Source organism: Tachypleus tridentatus, chromosome 6 (genome assembly GCF_004210375.1).
Source record: "Tachypleus tridentatus isolate NWPU-2018 chromosome 6, ASM421037v1, whole genome shotgun sequence".
Taxonomy (NCBI): Eukaryota; Metazoa; Arthropoda; class Merostomata; order Xiphosura; family Limulidae; genus Tachypleus; species Tachypleus tridentatus.
This window is the reverse complement of record NC_134830.1, coordinates 124,351,487-124,379,025: the sequence shown is the minus strand read 5'-3', so window position 1 is coordinate 124,379,025 and position 27,539 is coordinate 124,351,487. Positions and strand designations below refer to the sequence as shown.

The 27,539-nt window shown below is 33.7% G+C and overlaps 1 protein-coding gene across 1 annotated transcript; it reads left to right on the top strand.

Annotated features, from left to right (window-relative positions):
* The first annotated feature begins 1,586 nt into the window (after positions 1-1,586).
* On the top strand, positions 1,587-26,087 carry LOC143253562 (G2/mitotic-specific cyclin-B3-like). Its single transcript, XM_076507627.1, is given in 10 exon segments — positions 1,587-1,718; positions 2,935-3,022; positions 11,963-12,276; positions 12,643-12,802; positions 15,606-15,836; positions 16,472-16,570; positions 16,572-16,628; positions 17,661-17,810; positions 25,277-25,407; positions 25,910-26,087. Coding segments are annotated over 9 exon segments (1,245 nt in total). The 5' UTR covers positions 1,587-1,718; positions 2,935-2,962; the 3' UTR covers positions 25,953-26,087.
* The last annotated feature ends 1,452 nt before the right edge of the window (positions 26,088-27,539 follow it).

Genomic DNA, 27,539 nt, shown 5'->3' with positions numbered 1-27,539 from the left:
CAAATACTTATTCAAATATAGTGTTTTCTGAACATGCCTATTACAATTTACCCCAACGTTTGTGGCACCTTAGCGCGGTGTTGGCTGAGACTCCACAGGAGAAAGGCTTTGTGATCGAGGCTAAGCAGATTTATCCTTCCAACATTTAAATGCACATCGAAGGAAGAGATGAATCACTTTTATGAAAATATTTCAGATACGCTTTTTAAATGTACGATGCTGAATCTGTATGCAAGGGTCACTACTTGAGTAATTCAAGAGAAAATGCTGACATGTCTGACTGTCTGACAACAGTTACACCAAAGAACGCCTGTTGAGAAGCAACATGACAGTTTTGATGATGTGTTGACATGACAATTATGACCTCCAAATTTTGGCTGAATTAGAATAACTGAAAGATCTGTACAGGATAGTTGATGATAGCTACTGGATTACTACACAGCGGTAATGACTGGTTAGTAGATGTGACATTTAGAATATTTATTATGTTTGTATGACTGAAGATGATCGCTAGGAGTTTGAAAACTCCACTTAATCTTAGAGAAAAAAAAAATGTTTTTATTTTATACCTTAACGAATATTAATACGTGCCTGCACCATATCTTACACGGGAAAAATGAAAAACCTATCACATATAGTGAAAACAAGAACTAAGGAAGCATCTAACTAGTTAAATTTAGTCGATCAGTTAATTTCTGAGTGTCTTTTTTAATATAAAATCTTTGACAGTCCATTCCACAAATATATCACACTAAAGCTCTTTAATTTTGTTTTTTATCTTGTAATACCATACAACGACTGAATTTAATGTTTTTTTCCTTTGCATTTTCGTAACTGAAGAGGTAAAGAACAGAACATGAACTTCGTTCATTACTCAACAAATTAAAAATTGTGTGTGTCCTATCTCAGATTGCTGGTGAACTTCGTAATTACACGTGAACCACAACCTGATGAGACACAGGTAAGTTTATAGAGTTACAACAGTGGACAAAGGAAATAGCCAAATGTGGCTTTGCTCTTGAATATACAAAAAGAAGCACGAAAGACATTGTATGCACTGGATACAAGACATAGCGTGTTTTATTTTTTGTTGTACATTTTTCTTAACTTTACCTGGCCAGGTAATCCAAGAGTCGCGGGTTCAAATCCCGTCACACCAAACATGCTTGCATCCCCAGCCGTGGGAGCGTTGTAATATACGGTCAATCTCATTATTTGTTGGTGAAAGAGTAGCCCAAGAGTGGACAGTGGGTGGTGATGACTAGCTCCCTTCCCTCTAGTCTTACACTGCAAAATTAGGGACGGATAGCGAAAATTCAAACCAAACCAAACCTTTTCTCTCTATCTTGTTGCATGTATTGTTGATTAAATTACATGAAATAATAACAGTGAAGTGAAACACAATTTATCAATGCAATACATGTACAATAAAACATAAAAAATAATGTGCAATTTTTTCTTCTTTTTAGAAAGTCGCTGATAAGTGAAAGAAATTAATTATTTTAAAGTGTTTTCTTTAAATCTGCTATTTGATTGGCTAAGTCTATAAAGTGTGCACCAATCACGTATAGTTTTAGATTATGGTGCAAATTTCGAAGAGTGGTGGGAATGAATTATGCTTTTGTGACGCTAGACTAAAGTTTAAAACGAGAGTCTACTTTTGTAAACGGCTTGAGCTGCAGCAGTTTGATAAAACTTTGAATTGAAATTAGCACGAGGTACTTATGTTTCATAGTAGTTTAATATGAATTGTTTCAAACTTCAGGCTAATGGTGTAGTGTTATTATCGTTAACATTGTTGACGAGTTAGTACTAGTTCTAGTAATAGTACTATCAGTACTACTACTGCTAATGCCATTATCAATACTAGTAGTAATTAGTATTATTAATTATAATGGTAATAGTATTATTTAGTATTCACACTACAGTTTCTTATTTATGTTTGTGTTACAGTTAGTATCACAGTAGTACCTAGTACTCCTGTAACCAAATTTGGGTTTACGTTTTCACAATATTTTGTTGTATTTTAAGCATGGCTATTTCTCATATATACCGTAAGAGTTATTAACATTTTCAAAATGACAATCTTAATTATGAATAATGGACAAACCTTAAAAACTCTGTATGATCACTCTGTTTTCATCCAACAGTTGAGTATTGTTTCAGCTAGCTGTTTATCACATATACCACTTTCATATTTGATCAATATGTTGATTGCTTTTTAGTTAGTTTAACCTTATATCTAACATTATAATTACCTTTAATTAAGTAAATATATGTTTTATTTAATTTAAATTGCATAAGTGCAAACATTATCTTATTCACTATATGGACAATTCTGACTAGATGTTGGAATATGTGATACTAGGATAAAGAAAGTAATGAAGTAACTGTGTTAATGATGTGATCTTTAATGAGTTAACAATCACCATGGTAAACAATTGTACAGAAACACAAGTAGTAAAAATTATGTGTATTAATTTAGTTTTAATACATGTGAGTAAAGTTATACTTTTTCTGTTAATTTTATATTTGTAAGGTAGAGAACTCTAGGATGTTGTATGCCTTATTTGATCCATTAAAATAATATGGTTCTTCTTTGTTTAATTATATTATATAATATAAAAAAAAATTGTTTTATACAGTGAAACTAAAAACCTTTAAGATAATATTTAATGTATGATTTTACTATGTGGAATAAAATGAGATAATTTTAGGTAAAGAACATTTTAGTGTTAAGGACAATGATGAGAGTCAGTGCCTTTAAACAGATTTATAGAAAAAATTGTGTGGTTAAGAAAATATTAACTCATCACTGTTGCTTAATAATGATTATGAAAGAGAGTCCTGGCATCAGCTTTTAATTGAAAATTCATATAAGGCTGAAAAAATATCTTGAGATAGTTTCCAACCTTTTTTTTTACTTTATTTCAGGTGAACTTGCTAGTTGTCACCTCCAACAATGACTTCTGTAAATGTTCTTAAAGGACCTGGTCATAAAGCAAAAGAAGAAGGACTAAAGGTAAGGGGTAATTTAATATTATACTTTCAGTCTAAAGTGAAACCAGCATGTCTTCTAATATGGTAATTTGTCTAATACATTGATAAGGCTAATGATGTAGAATTGGTTTAACTCGAGAAACTGGTGATTAATAAATGAAGCTTAGCACAACTTTTAAAACAAATGAAGCTAAATTTGAACAGAAATATGCAATGATGAAATATCTATAATTATACTGTACTGAGCATTATATCATCTTTCTTGTATTTACTCTTCATTGTGGAAATGGTACTTTTAATTTGATAATAGTTAGGGATATCACCTTGTAATACATCTGCTCCAACTTCAATACTGCCATCCTTTGGTTTTATAATGCCATTTGTGTAACATATTTTTGTGATGCTATTCCCCTTTTAGAAGATAAAGATAATGTGTTAATTTTTTGTTTGACTGTCTATGAAGTAATCAATTGATGAATCTTTGATTTAATTCTGAGGTCAAATGTATTGGGATACCTTTTGAATAACATCTTCCTTTGTTCAATCTGGACCCATGATTTAGTTTAATTTGTTACACTTAAGATATCACATTAACAACCCCATTTGAAACATTTCAAGCATGGTTCATTGATTCATCATTTTACTTTGCATTTTAAGTTGGCTGTCATGATCACAGGGCTAGTCCAATGATCTAAACCTTAAATAATGCCATATTTCTTTATTTTGTCTAATTAAAATAACTCTGAACTTTCTGGAGGGACCCATATTTTTTGATTCATGTCAAGACGCTGTGCTGGTTTGTCTGGCAGATGTTAAAATGAATCCAGCAAAGGTTGGTCCTCTCTGTGTGGATTCATATACATGGTGAGGGGACCTCCTGGGGGAAGAATGTATATGTAAAATGGCTCGTATGGGTTGAGAAAAATTCTACGTAGAAGAGCGAACGTTTCAACCGTCTTTTTCACAACCAGTTACCTTTCTTTCTTTGTGAACATGATGATGACTAAAGAAGGTCGAAACATTGTTTGCTCCTCTACATAGAATTTTCTCAATCCATACCAACTGTTTTTACATGTTTATTTTTCTCTACAAGTGGGTTTTCTTGTCGTCATGGACCTCCTGGGGAAGGTTATTTTCTTTCAGTTTACTTTCTCTAAGATCTAAGGCCATGTATGATGACCTGTGAAGGAGAGGAGAGGATCCTTGTGGTTGAGGGGTCCAACCCTAACACATCACTTTGGCCTTGAATTCCTGTAGACGGATGGCCCCCCCCAGGGTCAATCAATTGGTTCACTTGGACTAGGGTTAACCAAATACTAGGTTATTCTCAACAGGTGTTGTGGACATTGTATCTGATGTTGGTGTTTGGGTATAGTGTTCACGAAACCCTTGCATTGCTGCAGTGTCCTTGTTTGGCACTGTAGTTTGTCCCCTCAAAGGGTACTGTGGTGGGTGGGGTCATTGGGAGCTGAAGTGTAGCTTCTTTATTATGGATATTCCTCTTTCTGACAAAATGAATAAAAATGAAAAAAAAACAAAAAAAATGCAACAGATCATTGGAAGACAACCAAGCATGGATAACTGTTGTACAGTCAATATTACAGCCAGATTCTACACTTTGGTTTCTGATTATCCATTTCTTATCTGAGAAATCTTTGGGGCAGATGTCTCCATTTTTCATTCAGAAGACATTAGAGGGTCTTGCTGATTCTCCAAAGTCAGTAAAGGAGTTGTGCTCTGGAGACGTTTTGAAGGAAACATACCAAACTCCTCTTGAAATCAAAAGCCATTTGGGATTTACCCATTGAGGTAATTTTCCATATGACTTTGAATTCTTCCAAAGGAGTTATAGTTGAAAAGGATTTGAAGAATATTTCTGCATCAGAAATCTACACTGGTTTCTTCAGCCAAGGCGTTACTACTATACGCTGAATCTTCACTCGTAAAGACGGAATTATAGACCTACCAATGTTCTGATATTAACATTTACATCAACTCATCCACCTGCCACAGTCAAAGCAGGTTATCTGAACTGCAAGGTACAGCATTACATTCCCAACCCTCTCGGATATTTCCAGTGTCCGTGGTTTGGTCACTCAAAAACATCATGTCATGGGTCTTTGGTATGTGCTCGTGGTGGTGGTAAAGGCCACGATGCTTACAAGTGCAATCTGGAACCATATTGTGTTAACTGTAGTGGCTCACACCCTAACTCTATTTCTTACCCTAAATGGGTAGAAGAGAAAGAGGTGCAATGCTTACAGACTGTTAATAATATCATCTACTCAGAGGCTCGGAAATTATTGTCCCCAACTCCATTTCAGGCATATGCTGCTGCATTCCATTCCACTACCACAGTAGGAGTGAAGACAAATCTTTCTGTACCTCCAACAGAGTTGTTGCAAAACATCTTAAGAATCTTGCACTCTCCATAATTAAAAAAGTTGATACATTAATGTCTACTTCCATCTCTATCCCTACCACTCCTTCCAGTGACTGCTGAGTTTCACTTCCTTTAGGTTCAAATGTTTCCTCGGGTCTATTCTCTTCTGCAGCCCCAAAAAGTAAATCAAACATTAGTTCACGCCCTCAGTCATTGGAATATTTTTCCACAAACAGAGACCTGTATACCTGACCTAGGGCAGGATCCATGGAGGTTGATAGATGTTCGTCCAATAAAGAAAGAAAACGAGATAGCAAACAGAAGATCTGGCCACTCTGATCCAGTGGAACTGTTGAGGTTTTTGATCAAATTTAGATGACATTAAGGATTTGATTGATTCTTGCCATCCTGTGTGTCTCTCCTTATAAGAAGTTTCTGAAACCTGCTGATACACTCACACTTATGCAATTTTCCTTGTATAGAAACATAGAAACAAAAGGACATCTGATGAATGAGTGCATGGTAGGGTGGCATTGCTGTTTGACTAGCATGTGCCTACCCTGTAACTGTCACTTGATTACCCTTGGAGGCATTACTTTGTTTCTTTGGGTTGTACCATTACTATTTGTTCTCTCTACCTGCCTCCTGAAGAGATCTAGAATTAATCAGACCTTGATGCCTTCATTGAGCAGTTACCATTTCCATTTTTACTACAAGGGGATCTTAATGGACATAATCCCCTCTCAGGTGGTGCTAGTATTGATGGGAAGGATTGTACTATGGAGCATATGCTCTTGTACCACAACTTATCTCTCTTCAGTATTGGTTCTTATACATGTTTTCATACACCTCATCAGTCTCTTAGTGCTATAGATTTTTCTATCTGCTCCTATTCACTTTTCACTTTTCTTGGAGAGTTGACAGTAATTCATCAGGCAGTGATCATTTTGAGAGAGACTGGCCATGGAAGTTGAACCAGGCTAACTAGCCTTCACCACTCTTTCAAAACCTGATCCTGCCATTGTGTGTAAGCCATTGATAGATGACTGTGTTGCAGCAGTAACTGACTGTATTATACAGACAGCTACTAAGTGTATTCCTAAAACCTCAGCACGTTTCCCACAGTATCCTTGTCCTTGGTGGAATCCTGTCTGCCACATGACAAAAAAAAAAAATTATAAATGGGCTTCGGATACCTTTCACAGGTATCCCACATTTTTAAACTGCATTGCATTTTAGCAGGCCCCTGCACATGGTCAGATGTCAAACCCTGAAGGAATCTTGGATTAAATACATATCTAGCATTTCTTCTATCACCAGTTCCAAAGTTGTATGGGACAAAACTTGAAAGGTTAGTGGCCAGTACACTTCTGCTTCTCTTTTGATCTTGTTTTCTGATGGTTAGGAAGCTGCTGATACCTAGAGCATCGGCAATACTCTCGGTGAAAGCTTTTCTCACAAGCACTTCTGCTTCATTCCCATCTTCTTAGCCATTAAAACACGGATAGAACAATCGTCTCTTTCCTTTCGGGCTGATCATCTCTATGACTGTAATTGCCCCCTTACACTGGTGGAACATAAACTTGCTATTCATAGGTCTGGCAGTACATCAGTTGGACCTGATGATATTCATTAATAGATGCCTCTCTCGCTATTCTGATTGTTTTTAACCGAATCTGGCAGGAGAATGTTTTTCCCGATACTTGATGCCATGCTATTGTACTCCCTTTTCCTAAACCTGGGAAGAATCCCAAGATTCCTTTGAACTACCGTCCAATTGCTTTGGCAAGCTGTTCTTAGAGAGGATGGTTAATGCTCATCTTGTTTGGTTCCTCAAATCAAACAACCTCCTCTCACCCACTCAGTGTGGGTTCTAAAGACAGCACTCCACCATGGACTACTGACTCAACTTGAAACATCAATGAGGGAAGCCTTTCTCATGTGGCAACATCTTGTTTTTGTATTTTTTTACCTTGAGAAAGCTTATGATGCAGCATGGAGGTATGGTATCTTGCGAGATCTCCACTCATATGGGTTGCAAGGCAATTTAGTGATTTTTATTCAACATTTTTTATGAATCTGCAATTCCAGGGCTATGTGGGTTTGACACTTTCCCATTCTTTCCCACAGGAACTTGGAGTCCCTCAAGGCTGTGTCTTGAGTGTCACACTTTTCATTATAAAGATTAACGGCATCAGTTGACAACTACCCCCTACGGTTGCATATGGTCTCTTTGTCAATGACTTCCACATCTCGTGTCAATTGTCAAATATGAGGTATATTGAGTGGCAGCTACATACTGCCCTCAGTCATTTACTGAAGAGGACCACAGCAAATGAGTTCAACCTTTTTCTCTCCAAAACTGTTTGCATGCACTTTTGTCATCAACAGAGTATTCATCCTGATCCTGAACTCTTTATTGGTAAAGTTGTGTTTCCTGAGGCAAAGTTCCTTGAGGCTTGTATTTGATCATAAGCTGACCTTTATTCCACACATCAAGCAGCTAAGTGTCAAGTGTACAAGGGCACTGAATATCATCTTTATCCTGTATTCCACCTCTTTGGGGGTGGATCTATGTTCCATGCTAAAAATCTATTATCCCTTTACTCAATCAAAACTAGATTATGGGTCTCTGGTCTGTGTCTCTGTCAAGACTTTAGCCTTGAAAATGTCAGAACCTGTTCACCATCAGGGGCTTCAGTTCTGCACAGGGGCCTTCTTCACTTCTTTAGTCCAGAGTTTGTACTGGAGTCCCATGAATCCCATCTATACCTTTGTCATTTGCAGCTGTCTTTAATGTATGCTTCAAACCTTCAATTCTTACCACAACATCCCACCTGGGGTTGTGTTTTCCTTTCTCTGTGGGCCATGTTTTTTCAGAACAGATGATCTGCCATTGTTCCTTTTGGCCTTCATATCCAGTACAGTTAGATGAATTGGGTCTGTTCTTGGTTAATACTGCTGTATCTACTGGTCAGCCAGTCCAACCATGGCTTATTACAATCCCCAAAGAGAAAAGCAGGTACTCCTGCTAAGTTGGTCTGCTCTGGCACTATTACTGCTGTGCCTGTTCCATGCATGGACTATGGTCCTGTATTCAAGGCTCGGATCCTGCCAGTTGAGAGTTGACTTGGAGTGAGCAACATGAAAATAAGCTTTCCAAATAAAACCCACTATTGGACTTTGGGCATCTTGTTTCCATAAGAGTTGGAAAGAGGAAGTTGTCATAACTAGACTATGCATTGGTCATAGTTTTTTAACTCATTGTTTTCTTTTATATGGAACTGATGCACAAGTATGTAGTCTGTGTGATACTCAGGTCAAAGTAAGCTACATTTTACTGTCTTACCATTGTTACGACTCTCAATGATGGCACTATTTTAAGCATGTTTTATCTTAAGGTTTATCCATAATGTTGGACAATGTGATTGACAATGGTGACACTGTCCACCTTAAATATTTTTAGTTTGTTAAAGGTCATTGACCTTTTTAACATTTTAAGTTTTTAATTCATAAAATAACCTTTTTTTATGATTCCTTTTTGAAGTATAAGTAGTTCAATATGAAATAAGAAAATGGTCGTAATATCAGATAACTTGAAGCTAGGACTGGAAAGGCCAGCTTTAAGTGACTAATGCTGATGTTTGAACTTACCTGTTAGTCATCCTGGCAAGTTATTACCATTGAAATTATGCTGTAGAAAGTCCTTTAAAACTAATATAACTGTAATTTCTCTTACTGCTGTAAACTATATATACAAATTGGATTTAACTCTAAGTTTTTAATTCAAAAACTACTGGTTTTTTTACCCTGATTCCTTTTTACAAATTTTAATAATTTTAATTTAGCTTTTTAATGGATGTTTGGTGCAGATAGTCTAGTTGCTTTGTGCCATAAAATGCCCAACCAACCAAAGGTTGGTTTTTTTTTTGAAGACTCATTCATTCCATTTTATTAAAAGTCTTAAATTTTAATGACCAACTGTCCTTTCAGTCTTAATTGTCAGCTACCTAATTATTATCTCAAAGATTGAGTGCTTGATTATTCTGTGTTTTTATTTTAAAAAAATCTTTTGTGGACATTCATACTGAGACCTGCCAAAAGTATTCTTGAACTATAGAAAAAATAAACATTTTAGTTGTGTTCTGGGACTGTTTTTTAGATGTTAAGAAATTTATGACCTCTGAACTATTTTCTTTCAATATTACAAAAAAACTATTCTAGTTTGATCTTGATCCCAGTTTAATTGTCCTCTTAAAGCTCAGTTTGAGCCAAAGTTTGTCTGTTTACATGGATATGTAGAACACAGTTGTGATGTATTCTGATGTCCTTGACTAGACACGCAGTGTCTTACATGATGTTTATGTTCACATATAGAACACCATTGTGATGAGTTTTTTTATAACCTTGACGTGACACACACACACACACACACACACACACACACACACACACACACACACACAATACTCTGTTTTACATGAATATGTATGTTAGATATGCAGGACTGTTTAGCTTAAGAGTTATTTGGTGATATAGTATTTAATGATTGTTTAGTTTTGATAATAGGTGTGTTAAAAGTTAATTATTTTAAAAGCAACAGTTATAACACATTTTGTTTCATTACTCTTTATGTATTCTAGACAGATACACCACATGCTCTGCATATTTAGCACTGAACTAGTTACAAACTCAATATATGCCTGGTCCCAAGGACCAATTATGTGACCATTTTTTTACTTGTATATAGTTTTAATACTATAACTTACTATAGTTTGTATATCTTCAAAAATTTGATAGACAGTTATAAACATTACAAATTGTTTCTGTACAAAAACAGTTTTCAGCTGTGTAGTTTTTCTAAAGATATTTTGATTAATAGTCTTTTTTTTTAACCAGTTTAAGTGCAAAGTTATTTTCATATTAACTTAAAAATGCCATTTGTGTAATCTCTAAAACACTGTAAATATTTGAAACATTTTTTATTTTTATAAGCTTTTTTTTATGCTAACTCTGCACAAGGTTGATCAAGTTGACCAATTTTGTAACCACCAAATAAAATTAGATAAATCTGAGTTACACTATTTCTAGATTGATGTTAAATTGTTTTGTGAAGCTACATTTGTTCATTCTAAGTATCTTTGAACCATGTGTAAATGCTATTACTAGTACTATTTTCACAGATCCAAGTTCTAAATGTAAATCACTTAAGTAATGTATGTGTTATGTCACTATTCAATTGCATTATTCATGAATGATTTTAAAGTGCTTGCATACATGCCTTGTTAAAATGTGTTATTTACTTTGACTAATCTGATGTAAAAGTTTTCTCTTTGCATTTATTACTTTTATAATAATAAATAACAAAGACTATGAAAAATAAGAAGTACAGGTTTTTTGCTTTTGAATGTCAGTGACACTTAAACCTATTTTTTTTACAAATGGTAGTAGCAAACACATTTACAAATCAGACAATGTTCTACAAGTATCATTATTTTTATGGCTTTATAACTATGCAATAAGAGCTATTACAAATTTATCCAAGGCAGTTGATGTTTTTCCATGGAAATGAAGCTTGCACTGAAAGAAAAATTATTTTCTGAATGGAAAAGATGTAATGCGATGCATCATTTGATAGATGAAAACCTTGGCTTTCTACAGGTTAAAAACAATGTACTATTAAAAAAAAAAGTACATTAACTGAAAAATTTTTTATGGCAACCTTTTTCAGTTGCTTCTTTTTCCAGTTTAACTGATTGTTAATTTAGTTTGTGATAGCTGAGTATTTTTTTAATTTTGAAGTTTTACTTTATATACCAGGAAATATTAGGGTTTGAAGCTGAATAAGTGTTGTTAAAATAAAAACATACTATTTACCACTTCTTTCTCTCTCTCTCTCTCTCCTTTTTGTTGTTGTTGTTGTTGGTGGTGGATGTCTACAAAGAGTTAAGACTTTTGATACTGGATTTATTTCCTTTAATGTGTTAAAGAGGTGGTAAGCAGTATTTTCTAATCGCTGATGTATTTCAGTGTTGATTACTGCAAACTCTTTTGTCCTCTGTAATGACCTTTATTTGTTTCTTCAGTAGAAATCTTTAAGGGTTTCTGTAAAGTAATATGATTTTGCAGTCCCTTGTGGTCTAGTATGTATAATATAGTATATGAGTTCTTTTTTATTTATTTCTGCATTTTGTAACGGATGTTTCTTACCATGTGCAGGTCAGCTAGCAAACTCTGCTGTTGAACAAAACTTGCATGTTAAAATGTTTTTCTATGCCTGTAATTTGAAATGTAAACTATTAAAGAATGTGGAAAATCTAATGTAATTTTAATTACTACTGTTAGGCATTTGGGTGATTTTTTATCACTATTATTAGGCTTATTGTATTTACTAATTCCCAGCTTTTGACATTTAAAACAGTAACACTACATAATGTGATATTTATCACCATTATTATGGTTATTGGTTTTATTACTTTGCTGGATTTCGGAATTAAAACAGTGACCTACAAATATTAATGTTGTATAAGACAAGTGAAATAAACTGAATTTTCAAAGCAACCATTTTTCCTTCGACAGAATGAAAAGCTAGTAAACAATATTTCTAAAAGATCAGCTGAGAATTCTCCAGAAGATATTCCCAAGAAACGATCAGTATTTGGAGATATTACTAATGCCCTGGTAGGTGGACATAAGAAAGTGTTTGGTCAAGAAATAAAGAAAGTTGGCATCAGATTTTCAAAAAAACAGAAGAAAGCACAGCAGTCTGAACAAATACAAGATAATTTGGAAGAACAGAATGGGGACAACATGTACTCTGAAGATACTGTTAGAAGTAGCCAGGAACAGGGGGAAGATACTACCTTGTATATTACAGCGGTTGAGGAACAATGGTTGGTACTGGTTACGTGCTAATGTAGTTTGTTGTGGAATTGACTAACTTCTTGAGATTCAGTATGATTAAAAATTATTGTTCATTTTTGTAAACATTTTGATAAGTGAAAACTTTGGTAATTTATATTTCCTTTGTTTTGTTATTATTTAAGTATATTGTTTTATGTTAAGAAATAACCTTAACCTTTCCTCATTTTTCTTAACTTACCAGAAGGTAAGTTTAAATAGTCTCTCGAGATGGTGAACTGTAGCACTCTTTGTAAGAACTTTTATACCTTTATTAATTAGTTTTACTATTCGTATTTGTTTAATAGAAGTGAGTTTAAACATTATTGTTTTCTAGCAAAATATTTTCTCTCCATTAGTACTGAATCAGAATACAAGAAACCTGAATGTGAAATTACAACCTTTGTTTCCCAAGTTGTTCCATCTGGGGTCTTTGATTTTGATCAGGAATGCCTTGAAGACCCTTTTGCTGAGGCTGTATATGCAAAGGACATATTTAGCTACTACAGAGAAAGAGAGGTAAGATTCCTGCTAAGTTTTAAACATACTGAGCAATAGATCTACTTGCAAGTCCATACATGTCATGTAAAGATATTGTGTATTCTGAGTTAAAATATATTAAACAAAATGAATTGAAATCTACATGCAATTATTGTTACTTGTCATGTAAGTACTGTATATTCTGCATTAAAAAGTATTGAACAAAGGTCATTTAAGTTTACTTGTTTTCTGTTTACCTTAATGGTAGTTACATGTATATAAAGCATATTTAAAGTCATTCTTTAATAAATGAAAGAGAAATGTTTTATGGTAGTGTTGGCTGTTTTTTTTTTAATATTAAAGCTTTAAATTTTTAGAGAATAAGGCTTATTGTATCATGGTATGCCCTTATATTGTAAGAGAACAGAACTTTTGGTAATGTGGTGTGTTTTACATTGTTAGAAAGTAGGATTTGTAACATGGCTCCTTTACTTTGTTGAAAAGTAGAACTTTAACATGGTATGCTTTACATTGTTAGAAAGTATATATATCATACGTTGTTTGCTCCTCTACATAGTGCTTTCTCTATCCATACCAGCCATTTTTACATGTATAATTTTCTCTACAAGTGGGTTTTCTCGTCATGGAGTTTGTTGATATGTTCTTGCAGAAGTACCCCATTTTAATTCCAATGTCTATAGCACTGACATGAACAATGAATAGTTTGTTGAAATCTGGCATTCTAAGGGTTGTCAAACTTCTTAAAATGTTCTTTAACTTCTGGAATGCCATTGGTTGTTTCTACTTCAGTATAGTTTGGGGTGAACTTGCTATAGCATCCTGCTATAACCCCAGGAAGGATCTGTTTGCTGTATGGTCATCAGAGCTGGTGCATCTTATGTGAGTTACATTTTTCTCTTCTGTGTCTCTCTGGTGTAGCTCTTAGTGGGTTTGGTGGTTAGACCTTGAACAACTCTCTAATTGATCTTCTCATCTGGCTGCATAGATCAGAATGTCATCCACATAATGCTTGATGTTGGTGTGAAACATCTTCCTCATCATGTGATTGAATGTTGCTGAGTTGACTGATCCAAATGGCATTCTCTTGAACTGGTAGAATCTACCTGTTGTCATGAAGGTTGTCTTCTGTTTAGCTTCTGCTTCCATTGAGATTTGCCAGGTGACCTTTACTGAGGTCAGTTTTGGTGAAAAACTGCTTCATCCAGTTTTGCCATGATAACCTCTGGGATGACCACAAGTTTGGAGTTGAACTTTATTGCAATGTTCAGTTTCTAGAAATCTATGGAGATGCAAGGTGTTACATCTCTCTTCTTCACAATTACCACTGGTGAACAGTGATTCCAACTTCTAACATTACCTCAACTTCTTGCTTGATCAGGTCTCTTATCATGTAGGGCAACTGGTAGGGTTTCATCTTGACTGAATCCATAATCATGGTCTTAATTTTGTGTTGTATAAGATTTTTTTTAACTTGGTCTGCCTTTGAAGATATCTAAGCAGTAGCATATTGTATCTTATTACTTTCTTGTGCTTGTCATTCAGTTCTTCACTGATGTAGATGTATTTGTATGTCTCCTCTACACCCTGCATTCTTAGATCTAACAAGTCTATATATTTTATGAGAAAATGACCATCTTATTATTCAGTGTCTATGGCAGACACACCTGCAATAGATGCATGCCTTACTAGCTTATATCTTTTTCCCTGCTGAAGTACCTTTTCAAGAGATTGGGATGTTAGAGATTAATTTTGTTGACCACTTCTAAAGGTTGTTTTAACTGCAGGGTGAGTTTGTTGTTTTCTGTGGGTAGCAGAACCAAGACCTTCTGCACTTGCATTAAAATAATTCTTTTACTTGGTCAAGCTGATCTTATCATAGTCAGAATGAGATTGTAAGCAAAATAATTCAAAAACTGTTGTTAGAATGAACTACATTTACTTGGAAATCAAATTAAAATCTTTTTCTTTTGGTTACAAATAATATAGTATGTGATAAAAGGGTTTACCAAGTAGGATTTATTTTATCTCTAAATTAGGTGATGTAAGATTAGGTTATGTCTTAGCAGTATTTATATGTAATTTGAATTAAAAGTCAGAAGCTCAAATAGAATGTTTAAATGAGTGAACAAGTGTCACATGATGAAAGTAAAGATTAACACTATTGAAATATTTCTGTTTGAAATCAAGAAATTAAAATATGATTTACTAACTGTTTTCATATCAAGTTTATTGATATAACTTGATAATAAAGTTGTTTGATTAACATTCAGTGTAGCTCTTTAAAATGTTATGACATGCACAGTTTGACATCCAGTTGTGTACATAAGGTGTATGCAAGTCAATTAAAATTAATGTGTGAACACGGGGATAAAAATAATGAAATAAGATTACATTTAGAGATGTAAAGTTGTATTTTGTGAGGAATTTGTATTTGATTTATTTTATGCAATATGTTCACTGTAACTGCTCGTAACTAAAGGAGTACAAATGGGTTATACATTCCCAATTGGGAAAACCAACTAAAAATATGAAATTCCTCAGAAATGTAATATTTCAGTTTCTTGAACTACTGTTTAGCACTGTTACATCTCACTGGTGGAGCTGTATACAAGATAATACACGTTGTTCATAACCCTGGGAAGAAACTTAGTTATAATAATACAGTAGTTTTGTATTAATTAACTTGTCTATAGCAGACAATAGTTACTAACCTCTGTACCATGCTATCAGGAAGAAACTTAGTTATAATAATACAGTGGTTTTGTATTGATTAACTTGTCTACAGCAGGCAGTAGATACTAATCTTTAATATTTACAACAGTTGATGTTCCATGTTGAAAAGTATCTGAGTAAGCAGCCTGAAATATCCAAGTCTATGAGAGCTATCCTGGTGGACTGGATGGTGGAAGTTCAAGAATCATTTGAATTGAACCATGAAACTTTGTACCTGGCAGTAAAGCTTGTCGACCATTACCTGATGAACAATCCTGTTCCAAAGGCATCACTTCAACTTGTTGGAGCTACGGCAATTTTTATTGCATGTAAATTTGATGTAAGTACATTACATATAGTTAAAATTAAAAATTTTTGAAATGCACATGCATCTGTAATCATTATTATGTCTTCATAATTACATAAATTAACCAAGAAATGTCATGCTCAGCTGTTATTTTACATTCTTCTCTAAGATGATCAAACTGGAGACATAAATTATAAGAAAATACTTGTTTTCATAATACAAGTAATTATGAAGGACAATAAAAACTTTTAAATCACAAAATATTAATGATAATGACCCATGTACCTTCAAATTGTATTAAAGAACTAAAGTTATTAGTTGATCTTACCATTAATACTAATATAATAGGAACATGCTCTTCAATCAGTGCTAAGATTCATTGAGTTCTCCTGCAAGTGTTTAGCCAACTGAATCAGCAAGTAGTATATCTGTTAATCAGTCTCACCATTAAAATAACCTATTTCATTACTAAAGTAGTGAAGTCTCATTTTTTTCTAAGTCATACTGTTATGCCTTTTACTTAAGAGCAGTATTCACTATTCAGTCTCAGCTGTGTTACACACCTTTCAATTACTAGTATTCACTAATGTTATGACATACACTCACTGATTAATTTACACAGTTTTCACCAGTATTCAGTTTAAGTGTTTTGATTTAATACATTTTAGGAGCGGATTCCTCCAGTGGTTGATGAATTTCTATATATCTGTGATGATGCCTACAGCCGCAAGGAACTTCTGCAGATGGAGATTAGACTTCTTAAAAAACATTAATTTTGATCTTGGTATTCCACTTTCATACAGATTTTTAAGGCGTTATGCTCGGGTGAGATAGTTTGCATTGACTTTTATCCCAGTTGTGTAGTGTATGAAATTAGAAATAGTATTTATATAATAAGTTTGAATAATTAAATTGATTGATTTTACTTTTTTAGAATTTATAGTGTGTTCTTTTTAAAAATTATAAAATACTTTAAGTCAGCACTTTGAACTATAAAGGAACATATAGTAAAGGAACATATAGGATTGCTGAAGAATGGTTGAGTTCTATCCATAAAAATGTGCAAGTGAAAAACAGATTTTTTAGCATTAGAGAAGTGGAAGGTATCTGGAAATCAATCACAGATTAGCAACTGTTGGGCAAGTAGTTATGAGTAAGTATCTCTTTGGGAAAGAGTTGTTGATTAGCAGCTGTCTGGCAAGTATTCATAGGTTACCAGCTGTTTGCTAAGTAGTCATGGTCTAGGAACTGTTTGCTAAATAGTTGTAGGTTAGCAGGTGTCTTGTAAGTGCTGGTGGGTGTTACCAACCATTTGGTAAGTACTCATGGGTGTAATCAGTTGTTTGGTAAGTTGGCATGTGTTTTATGAGCCATCTGGTCAATACTCTTGGGTGCAACCAGCCGACTTGCCAACGATTGTGGGTGTAATTAGTCATCCGGTAAGAAGTCACTGTTTCAATTGTGCCTGGTCTCAGTATTTTATTTCTAAAACTTTTATAGAAAATAGTGAACTAGCTTACTTTTTGAATTATTTTTTCTTAACTGAAGAGGTTCTTACTGATTAGTTTGATTTTCTTATTATTCCTTATCACATAAGTACAGACATGATAAAAGCTAACCTAATGAACTACAGTATAGTTTCGGGTAGTTACAAGATTGCATATGTGTCAAAACTGTCTAGAGGAAACTTAGCTATTTTTTACACTGTGTGATTAACATAAAATTGTAAAGAAAAACTACTTAGAAACTGAATACAGGTTTTAATGGTAAATCCCCTGTTTACTTATGGTTAGAATGTTTCATCTACAATTTAAGTACTTAGACGTTTACAGGCTAAACTTTCATTTCTGTCTCCAGTGTGCTAAGATAAGTATGGAAATGTTGACTTTGGCCAGATATATACTGGAGACAGCTTTAATGGACTATGATTTAGTTGATGTAAGAGATTCATTGCTTGCTGCAGCAGCCCTCTTTTTAGCCCTCAATATGAAGAACATTACTGAATGGGTAAGTTTTCATGCAAATTATTAAGTCTTACTCTTGGATCTTTATTTATTCTGTTTGAAAGTGTGGTCGATGTGACACTTGCAATACTTTATTGCTGTGTTGAAAGTCATGACCTGTTTGATACTATAGTTCATAAGGTGAAACTATTAACTTTATAAACACATTTGACCTTTGAACTCTAAATGTGAAGTTTTATGGGTCAGTTAGAAACATCAGTTTGAAGTTTGCAAGGCTATGTAATAGTTAAGCTGTTTCTTAAATGTTTAAAACATGCATACACAACTTAATTTTTATTGTTTTGTTTTAAGAAAGCAACTGAAATTTCAGAATTTATTTGAAAAATTTAATACACACACACCTAGCGTAATGTATGGTAACCAAAATGTTAGTGTTTACAAAATACTGGCATGCTAGTAGTAAGATTGGCATTTCTACTTTGGTGGCCAGTTTTATGCTATTTGATAAGGTAATGTAAGCTGTATATGCACCACATAATTTGTAACTTGCATAGCAGATTTTTATATTATGTTTGACACAGTTCAAAAGTCAATAAAACAAACGATTTTATGAATATACATAATTTGAGCTTTTAGCCATTTAGAATAAGGAACTGTGGTTGTTTGTTACAATTTGCAGTCATTCTATAAAGAAACAAATGACAATATATTTACTGTGGCTTCAGTCATTCTAACTGATCAACCCTCTATAAAGTCAGTACAGAGTTCATTATGCCTGTATACTTGGAATCGCATAGTACTGAAGTATAATGTTGTATTTGTAATAATAGGGCTTGAGTTTATCTTATGACCAGCTTAGATCTCCATGTTATCTGACAGATGACTACTGCCCTGGAATAGATCTTTATTGAGTAGGGTGTTGCAGTTTATTGTATACTTATCTATGCTCACACTAGACAAGTAATGTTGACTGTGATCCTCAACCAGAATAATTGATAAATTTCTTGACTACAAACTTAAACCTTCACAGCAAATATCTTTGAGCCCATATTTTTGTGTAAAAAATACTGTATTTAGTACAAGATAATGTGACTCTGAATGTGTAAGGAAATATACAATAACAGTATTCACAGCTCAATTATTTACATACCACATATTGTATCATGCAAATATATAGACAGACTGGAATTCACAACATAGAGGAAAGCCAATAACAAGAATATTTAGTGAGATTAATTTTTAGTATAGGTGATTAGGATAATGAAACTAATCTGGCTTTCTTAACTTCTTACCCCAAAAACTTTGGTAGGAATGAATGTAAATGATAACGGTTTTACTAAATCAAACTCAGAATATTTTTCATTGCAGTTAGAACACTGATCACCATTGGATTAAATATGTATAGGTCTAAGACTAATGTCAGACAGACATGACAAATAGAGTCTAGGAAATGTAGAAGGCCTAGAGTTCGTGATATGTTTTGCATCATTTATTTTGATTTTACAAGAATAATGTAAACATTTAGCATACATGAAAAATGCCAGAAAAATTAAATTCCATTTGTTAATTTTAGTTATGAAATTAAAATGTTTAATATTTGTACAATTGTGATTGGTATGTATGTTGTATATACATATGTATTCAAATAGAAAACATTCAGAATGAAACTTAAAAAGATCAAATTCTTTTCTATTACCAGCCCTTGCTATTATTAACTCGGCAGAAAATGTTTGTGGATATAATATCTATCTATGTAGAATCAGTTAAAAGTTGAATGCTTGCACCTACACTGTTTTAATTCTGACTTCCTTTTGCTGTCTGCGGCCAGTTGTGGAAAGGTAGTTACCTTGTATATTTAGATATAACCTTAAAATAGAGATAAACCACCCTAAATTCCTACAAGAGAAATTCCCAAACCCCCACCATTTTTTGATGTTATAAGATGTACAAAAAAGGGCATATTGCTCCAACAAATAAGCAGAAGTTTTCTTACAGTAGAAGTAGGCCATCCTATATTACTATACTTTATAAGATTCCCACCCTTAAATTAGTGAAGTTGTACTGCTTGTGGTCCCTGAGACAAAGTTCTTGGGGCTTTTCTTTGACCTAAGTTGACCTTTATGCCACACATCAAGCAGCTACGAGTCAAATGAACAAGAGCACTGAACATCCTCCGTGTCGTCTCTTCCACTACTTAGGGAGCAGATCAATGTTCTATGCTAAAAATTTATCATGCTGTTATTCGCCCAAAACTTGACTATGGATCACTGGTCAATGGCTTTGGCAGGACCTCGGCCTTAAAGACGCTGGACCCCATTTATTATCAACGATTTTAGTTCTGCACTGGGGCTTTCCGCACTTCTGAAGTTCAGAGCTTATACATAGTCTCATGAACCTTCTTTGCACCTCCACCATTTGCAACTATCTTTACTATATGCTTCAAAACTTCGTTCCTAACCAAAACATCCCACCTGGGGTTGTGTGTTCCCTTCCTCAGTAAGCTATACTTTTTCAGAACAGACGATCTGCCATTGCTCATTTTGGCCTTTGTATCCAGGTGCAGTTGGATGAATTGGGTCTGTTGTTGGATAACATTGCTGTATCCAATGGTCAGCCCATCTCACCATGGCTTTCTTACAGTCCCCAACTGTGACCTGTCTTTAAGTCATCTGAGAAAAGTAGACATTCCTGATTGGAAATACTGTCTGCTATTTGCTGAACATCTTTCGAACCATCCTTCCATTCCTATTTATGCAGATGGTTCGAAATCAGGTGACTGTGTGGGCTCTGCCATGGTTTGTTGTGGTTTTGTGGTTGCATGCAGAATCCCCTCGACATCTTCTGTGTTCACTGCTGAACTGTATGCTATTTCTCTTTCCCTGAATCACATGGAAGCTAAGCAGTACTCAAACTGCACTATTTATATTGACTTGCTTAGTTCTCTACTGGCCCTGGAATCACTTCACGTTAGTTTACACCCTGTTCTTGCTGATATTCAAAACCAACTGGCTCATTTCTCTTTAACATCTACTTCTATCCAGTTTTTCGTGCTACCGGGCCATGTTGGTATTTGTGAGAATGAGCTCGACGACACCACAGCTAAATCTATCTGCAATGGCACTATCACAGCTGTGCCTGTTCGATACATGGACTGTGGTCCTGTATTCAAGGCTCAGGTACATATCAGTTGGCAGTTGACTTGGAATGAGCAATTTGAAAACAAGCTTTTCCAAATAAAACCCTCTATTGGACTTTGGGTATCTTGTTTCCATAAGAATTGGAAAGAGAAAGTTGTCTTCACTTGACTATGCATTGGTCACAGTTTAACTCATTGTTTTCTTTTATATGGGACTGACGCATCAATGTGTTGTTTGTGTAATACTTGGGTCACAATAAGCCACATTTTACTGTTTTGCCATCATTTTGACTCTAAACAACAGCAATATTTTAAACATGTTCTGTTCCAAAGTTTAACCATAATGGTAGCTAGTGTCGTTGGCGATGGTGACACTGTGCACCTTGGAAATGTTTTTAGTTTTTTAAAGGCCATTGATATTTTTAATGCTATTTAAGTTTTTCTAATTTATACATTATACCTTTTTTAATGTAATTCCCTTTTCAGAAACAAAGCACATCTAGTGCAATTTGAAATTAGAAAATGTCAAATAACTCAAAACTAGGACTGGAAAGGCCAACTTCAGGTGACGGACAGTAGTTTTTGTACTTGTTAGTCTTCTTGGTGAGTTATAATAATTACAGTTATGGTACAGAAAGCCCTTTACAACTTGTATTACTGTAGTTTTTATCCTACTGCTGTAGAAATTGGTTTTAGTGTTGTTTTTTAATTCAAAAATTAAACTGTTTCATTTTATCTTAATTTCCTTTTATGAATTTTACTAAAATTTTATCTTTTTACTGGATGTTTGGTGTAGATAGCCTAGTTGCTTTGCACCATAAAACACCAAATCAACCAACCATCCACACCCGTTTTCATCAAGTGGAGTATGAAAGTCTTTAACACTTCCAATTCTGAGCTACTAGGGTAGTCAACCATGTAAGCAGCCTACTGAATGGGTTCCACATAAATAAAAAAAAAACTATCACTAAATGCAGTGTAGAGTGATGTAGATGACATTTTATCCTCCTTTGTGTGTTATAAAATCACATAGGAGTGAAATTTCAAATTGTAGTTCACCCTTTGATTGGGAGTCCTCATTCTACTCCCATGTGGATGTCAGTACCCCATGGCTATGTGTTGGATTTAGGGTAGAGCCAATCAACATAAGCCTTCACATGTGTTTAGGATTGTCATATATTACTGTGCCAATTATGTTCCTCTATTGTGCGTCACAGTGGAGTTGAGTGGGATTGCTCTATTCTTTTTGCTGTTCTTTGTTGCCAAGGGTGTTTTTGATTTTTAAATGGTTCCAGTTAGTTTTGCTGTTGGAAAAGTTTATTTTTATTATATAGACATCCTTTTAATACCAGATGTCTGTCTGATCTCTGAATCAACAGATCTAAGATATCATGTCATGCTCAGGAAATGGAGTGATTCTAATTTTCTTCTGATCTTTTAAACTTGGTAAACACAGTATGATTGTACCTCCATGTGGATGTTGATTTCCAGCAGCATAGGTTTTAGGTTAAGTGACTTACTAAGTAATACACATCTTGCCTTAGCCACTGTACACCTAGGGACACATCATTGATTTACCCACTTTTATAATATGTGGGTTTGAGTTCCATATACATTTCTTAATTGATATTACTATCTTACCACAGTTCTTTTTCAATGTGGTTGTGCTTTTCTCTTTTGCCACCCTTATCTCCCACATATTTGATGGATGGGCAAAAGTATACTTAGTTCAGAAGTGGTATGGTTCCCCTTATCAAATCTTTGGACCTGACACTCTAATTTTCAGATATGTCAAACTTTGAAATGATAGTTTGGCATAGATGTACTTAGGGATCATGTGCATCATGTAAGTACATCATGCTCCTATTGGTGAGAAGTAATCCATGATGATTTGCATGAGAAGCATTTTGGCATCATTCAGTTACAATAGGGGGAACAGAATGCTTGTGGCATGTATAAAGAATAAAGGTTGCATACAGAGAGCAAGAGTGGACAAGAATAGGTAATGTGAGGAGAAGTATCTTTTGGAAATACGTTTTCAATATAGAAAATTTAAAACTTCCTCATGTTTCTCATTCATCTTGTGATTTCAGTTCTACATCTTGTTTATGGCAGTACTGTTATGATCTAACATTTGGACACACAACCATTTGGCATTTAATTCTCTTCTCATTATATCAAGGAACACTTTCAGTACATTGCATAAAAAACTAGCAAGCAGATATTTCTTTTATCTTTTAATAGCAAATGATATCTTTCCCATTCATACAGTCAAGAAAGAATTGGATGAAGGAATGACCAAGACACATGGTAGTGTGTTGTGTGGCTACAAGAACTGGCAGGACACACAATGGGTTATTAACAAGAGTGAGAGCTTACCAATCTTTCACTTTCTGTAGTTCAGACTATAGTAATCCAGATTGTTATATATTTTCTTTGGATATTCTCTGGACCCTTATTTTATATACCAAATTTCAAGGCAAGCCATTAAGAAACACACGATTTATAAAGTCTCAAATTTTGATTAAATTTCTTCCATTTCTTTTTCTATGTACCAAAAGTATGGAAATGTACTTGATAGTTAAACATACTTAACTTTTATAAATTTTGTTCAAGTTTGGTACACTGACAGGTCTTTACCATCCTACAGGGTGATCTGAATATAAGCCACATGTACAAAGTTACTCATCAAAAAATGCTGAATTGACTAAAAACTTTTGCACGTGCCTATGTAAAAAGTCACGAGCTATCAGTCTGAAATTTTTACAAAAGTTTCATCTGAGAAGAAAGGTGGACTTTCTTTATCGTTTAAATTAAAGACATCTGATTTAGAGCAGCACAACTATGAAGTGAAAGGATGTACAAGTATGTAAGTTATTGATTAGGCCAACCAAACTTGGTTTGTAGTTTCTAGCTCAAGTTTTCAAAAGAATTGTATGGGTGATGGCAAGAAACTGTTATTCTAGATTCCATGGGATTAATATAAAGGTAATTATTAACTGTTTTAGAGAGGCCATACATTGGCTTTGCAAAGTATAGATCTGTTTCAAATAATAGCATTGCAATCCTAAGCCTAATATTGGTTGCTGTCATGCCACTTTCTTGTTTACTCTGATTTGTTGGCGTATAGTGACAAAAATTCATGATACCTAATAAATAACAATAAGTAACTAATAAATAAATATTTGTTGCAAACTTGTCAATGCTATAAATGTAGCTGTCAATTTGGTTGACAATTATGATTTCATTCCATTAAGATGCATGCTCAATTTGTTTTTTGCTAACCCCTTTTTACACACTGGTCACTTGAACATTCTGTTTTGAACCATTATAATTACATCTGTTCCAATAAATGGGTATTATCTACAAAAGGAAACCTCAATAACTGGGGACTTGCAATTCTTTCACACAGGAGTTAATCTGAGCCTCTTTTTATTAGCTATATTTTTGCACAAACCTGATTTCATTACTCATCAGGATCCTTACCAGCCTAACCTCAAATTGAAATGTTTTTAGGCAGGATTCAGTATATCATTCTATAAGACTTTGAGCATGATCAAATACATTAGCCAAAAAGGATTGACCTTCTGAGTCCAAAACTGTAATTAGATCTCAAATTGGTCAAGAGATAACAGAGCTATGAGCTAAATATTTATATTTTAGAAAGGCGAAAAAAAAAGGGGAGAGAACTAGGAGTCATTCTACAAGCTGCTATGTTGTGGCTAAAAATATACTTTTGGTATACACTGGTCAGTCTGAAATTCTGGACCATCATAATTAAGATTGTTCTGTTAAATGGGTGTTATCTATAAAAAGCAATTTTTATTAGATACTAGTCAATCTAATATTTCAGACCATTATAATTGCATTATTCTAATAAATGTGTATTATGTGCAAAAATCTATTTTTGGTAGATAATATGACATTACAGATCATTATAATTATCAGTTCATGTAATTGGATATTATCTACAAGAGCTACTCTTGACAGACACTGTTGGGCAGTTGAATGTTTTTAATTACTAAAATGAAAGTTTAATCAGTTACTTATTATCATCTATCCATCTGCTGAACTTTTGTTATAAACTCTATAAAGAGTTGGTAGAAACTACTAAAACATCTGGTTATTATAAGAACAGTATTACTAAGTAATTGTTATAAATTTTGGCAAATTGACCTTTTAGTTTATAAAATTAAAAAGGTTTTTGACAAGTTGATTTGTTTTCTAGCTACTCTAAGCTTCTTTGATTTCAAATAGACATCTGGTGGTGTTAAATGATACAAAGTTAAATATGTTTTTATCTCCAGAATGTTATGCATATTGTACGTATTTAGGTTTAATGTGCCCTACAGATCTCTTGCTTTCTTCCATAGAGTCCAACCTTGGAGTATTATTCGTGCTATAAAAGTTCGGACTTGGAGAAGCTTGTTCTTCACTTGAATAAGCTAATTTCAACTCCACTGCACAAAAACCTCCAAACAGTTCGAACGAAGTACTCTCACAAGTAAGCCTTTTTATTACACATTTATACAAGATGATTCTTTTAATATAACATGTTGACAAATCTAGGTAAGGAACCAGTTGAGAGGGTCATTCATATCTTTTTCTTTCTATAAAGCTCTTGTTAATTTACATGAAGCATGGATAAGATAGTTTTACTTTGTGCTTGCTTCTGTTATTACTATTTTGTATCTGTTGTTTGCATATTACAACCATATTGTGTACTAGTTTATTATTTTGTATCTGTTGTTTGCATATTAAAACCATATTGTGTACTAGTTTGTTATTATTTTGTATCTGTTTGGATAATACAGCCATATTAAGTATTAGTTTGTTATTATTATTTTGTATCTGTTGTTTGAATAAAACAACCATATTATGTACTAGTTTATTATTATTATTTTGTATCTGTTGTTTGGATAATACAACCATACCTTGAACTAGTTTATTATTGTATTGTATATAATATGTATAAAACTACTTTTGATATTGTGCTTCTTATGCAGGGTATTTTTTGAAGTTGCTAAGATACCTCCATTGGAAACGTGAAATACAAGTTTTATTACCATATTCAGAAACTTTGTGTAAACAACAAGTTTGACTGATGAAGAACTAAGATTTCAACTGAAAATATTGTTTGATTTGTTTTATTAGTGGATGTGTATTATGTTGTGTTTCTTTTTTATGTATATTTTTGTAATAACATTTGAAACACAACTTTGGTCATCACTGACGGAAAAGATAATAGCCGTAGGATCAAGAATTTGGAATATGTTACCTTAAAGAATTAGTGATGGCCTAAAATGTGTGTAGTTTCTTTTCTGGAGTACTTTTAATAACTATATTTGAAGTATTTTAAACACATTTTAAAGCATATTTACTGTTTTTATGTCTTTTTACATGTGTGTGGTTTTAATAGATAAAGAACTTTTTTTTTTTACAAAATGAAATTTGAAGTGTGAAATTTAATTTTTTTCAGTGATGTATTTGAGATTTTCTGAAAGTGGTAAATCTTGCTTTTAAGTTAAATAATTATTGCAAGTGTATTAGTTTACATGGACAGGTTTGTTAGAGAAATCTTGAAGAAAATACCGTACAGAATGTTTGCTGCATATTGTGTACATTTGGAATTCTGTTGTCATTTGCAGTGTCCATGTTTTTAACATTCTGTCTGTCAGTTACTATGTAATTGTGCATAATGTCATGTGTTACTGTTTATAGAGGTGTTGGGTTATTCATGCCTCTCAATGAAATTTATAAAGACCTCTTTATCATCCTTATATGTGTTCAAACTAAACCAAAAAGCCCTTTAAAAATAACAATAGAATACCACAAAAGTTTAAATACTGTATTAATGATATTAATATAAAGATCCAACATAGATTGATAAATACAATGGTTTTGATTTATAGCAATATAAGCATTATCTGAACTTGCATGGTAAAGTCTGTCATTGCAGATAAAGTAATGGGATTTCATCAAGTTTTACAGATGGGCATAGAATTTCACTTTTATTATTAGTCACATATTCATTATTACTGTGTTTGAAACACACTAATAATACTTGGGTTTGTGAAACAATTTGCTCTGTAAGTTTAGACAATAACCTTCAAATACTTATTTTTACAGTGGCCTCTTGAAAGTTTGTTTATTGTTTGTAGAGATCATGGTTAGGAGTGTCAATAAGAGCTGGAAACCTTGAGTTAACATGTTATGGTTAAGGGTATCAATATCTGGAGGCTTTAGGTTACATCTGGTTGGAAGTGTCATTAAGAGCTGGGAATCATTGGTTAGATCTAGTTGGGAGTGTCCATAAGAGTTAACATGTTATTCTTAAGGGTGTCAATATCTAGATGGTGTGTGTTCAATCTGGTTGGGAGTGTGATTAAGAGCTGGGAGCCTTGGGTTACATATGGTTAGGAGTGTCTTTACGATATGATGGCCTTAGTTACATACCTTGGTGAAGGGTGTCACTAAGATGTAGAGCTCTTAATTTTTCTTAACAATTTACATTTTTGGATATTTCTTCTTTGGTAAGTGGACATTTCATTGTTTACAGTTCATCTAGAATTAGATAACTGTCTAATATATTAATCATTTGTTACGTACCATTGGCTATGAAATGTTTTGAGTGAG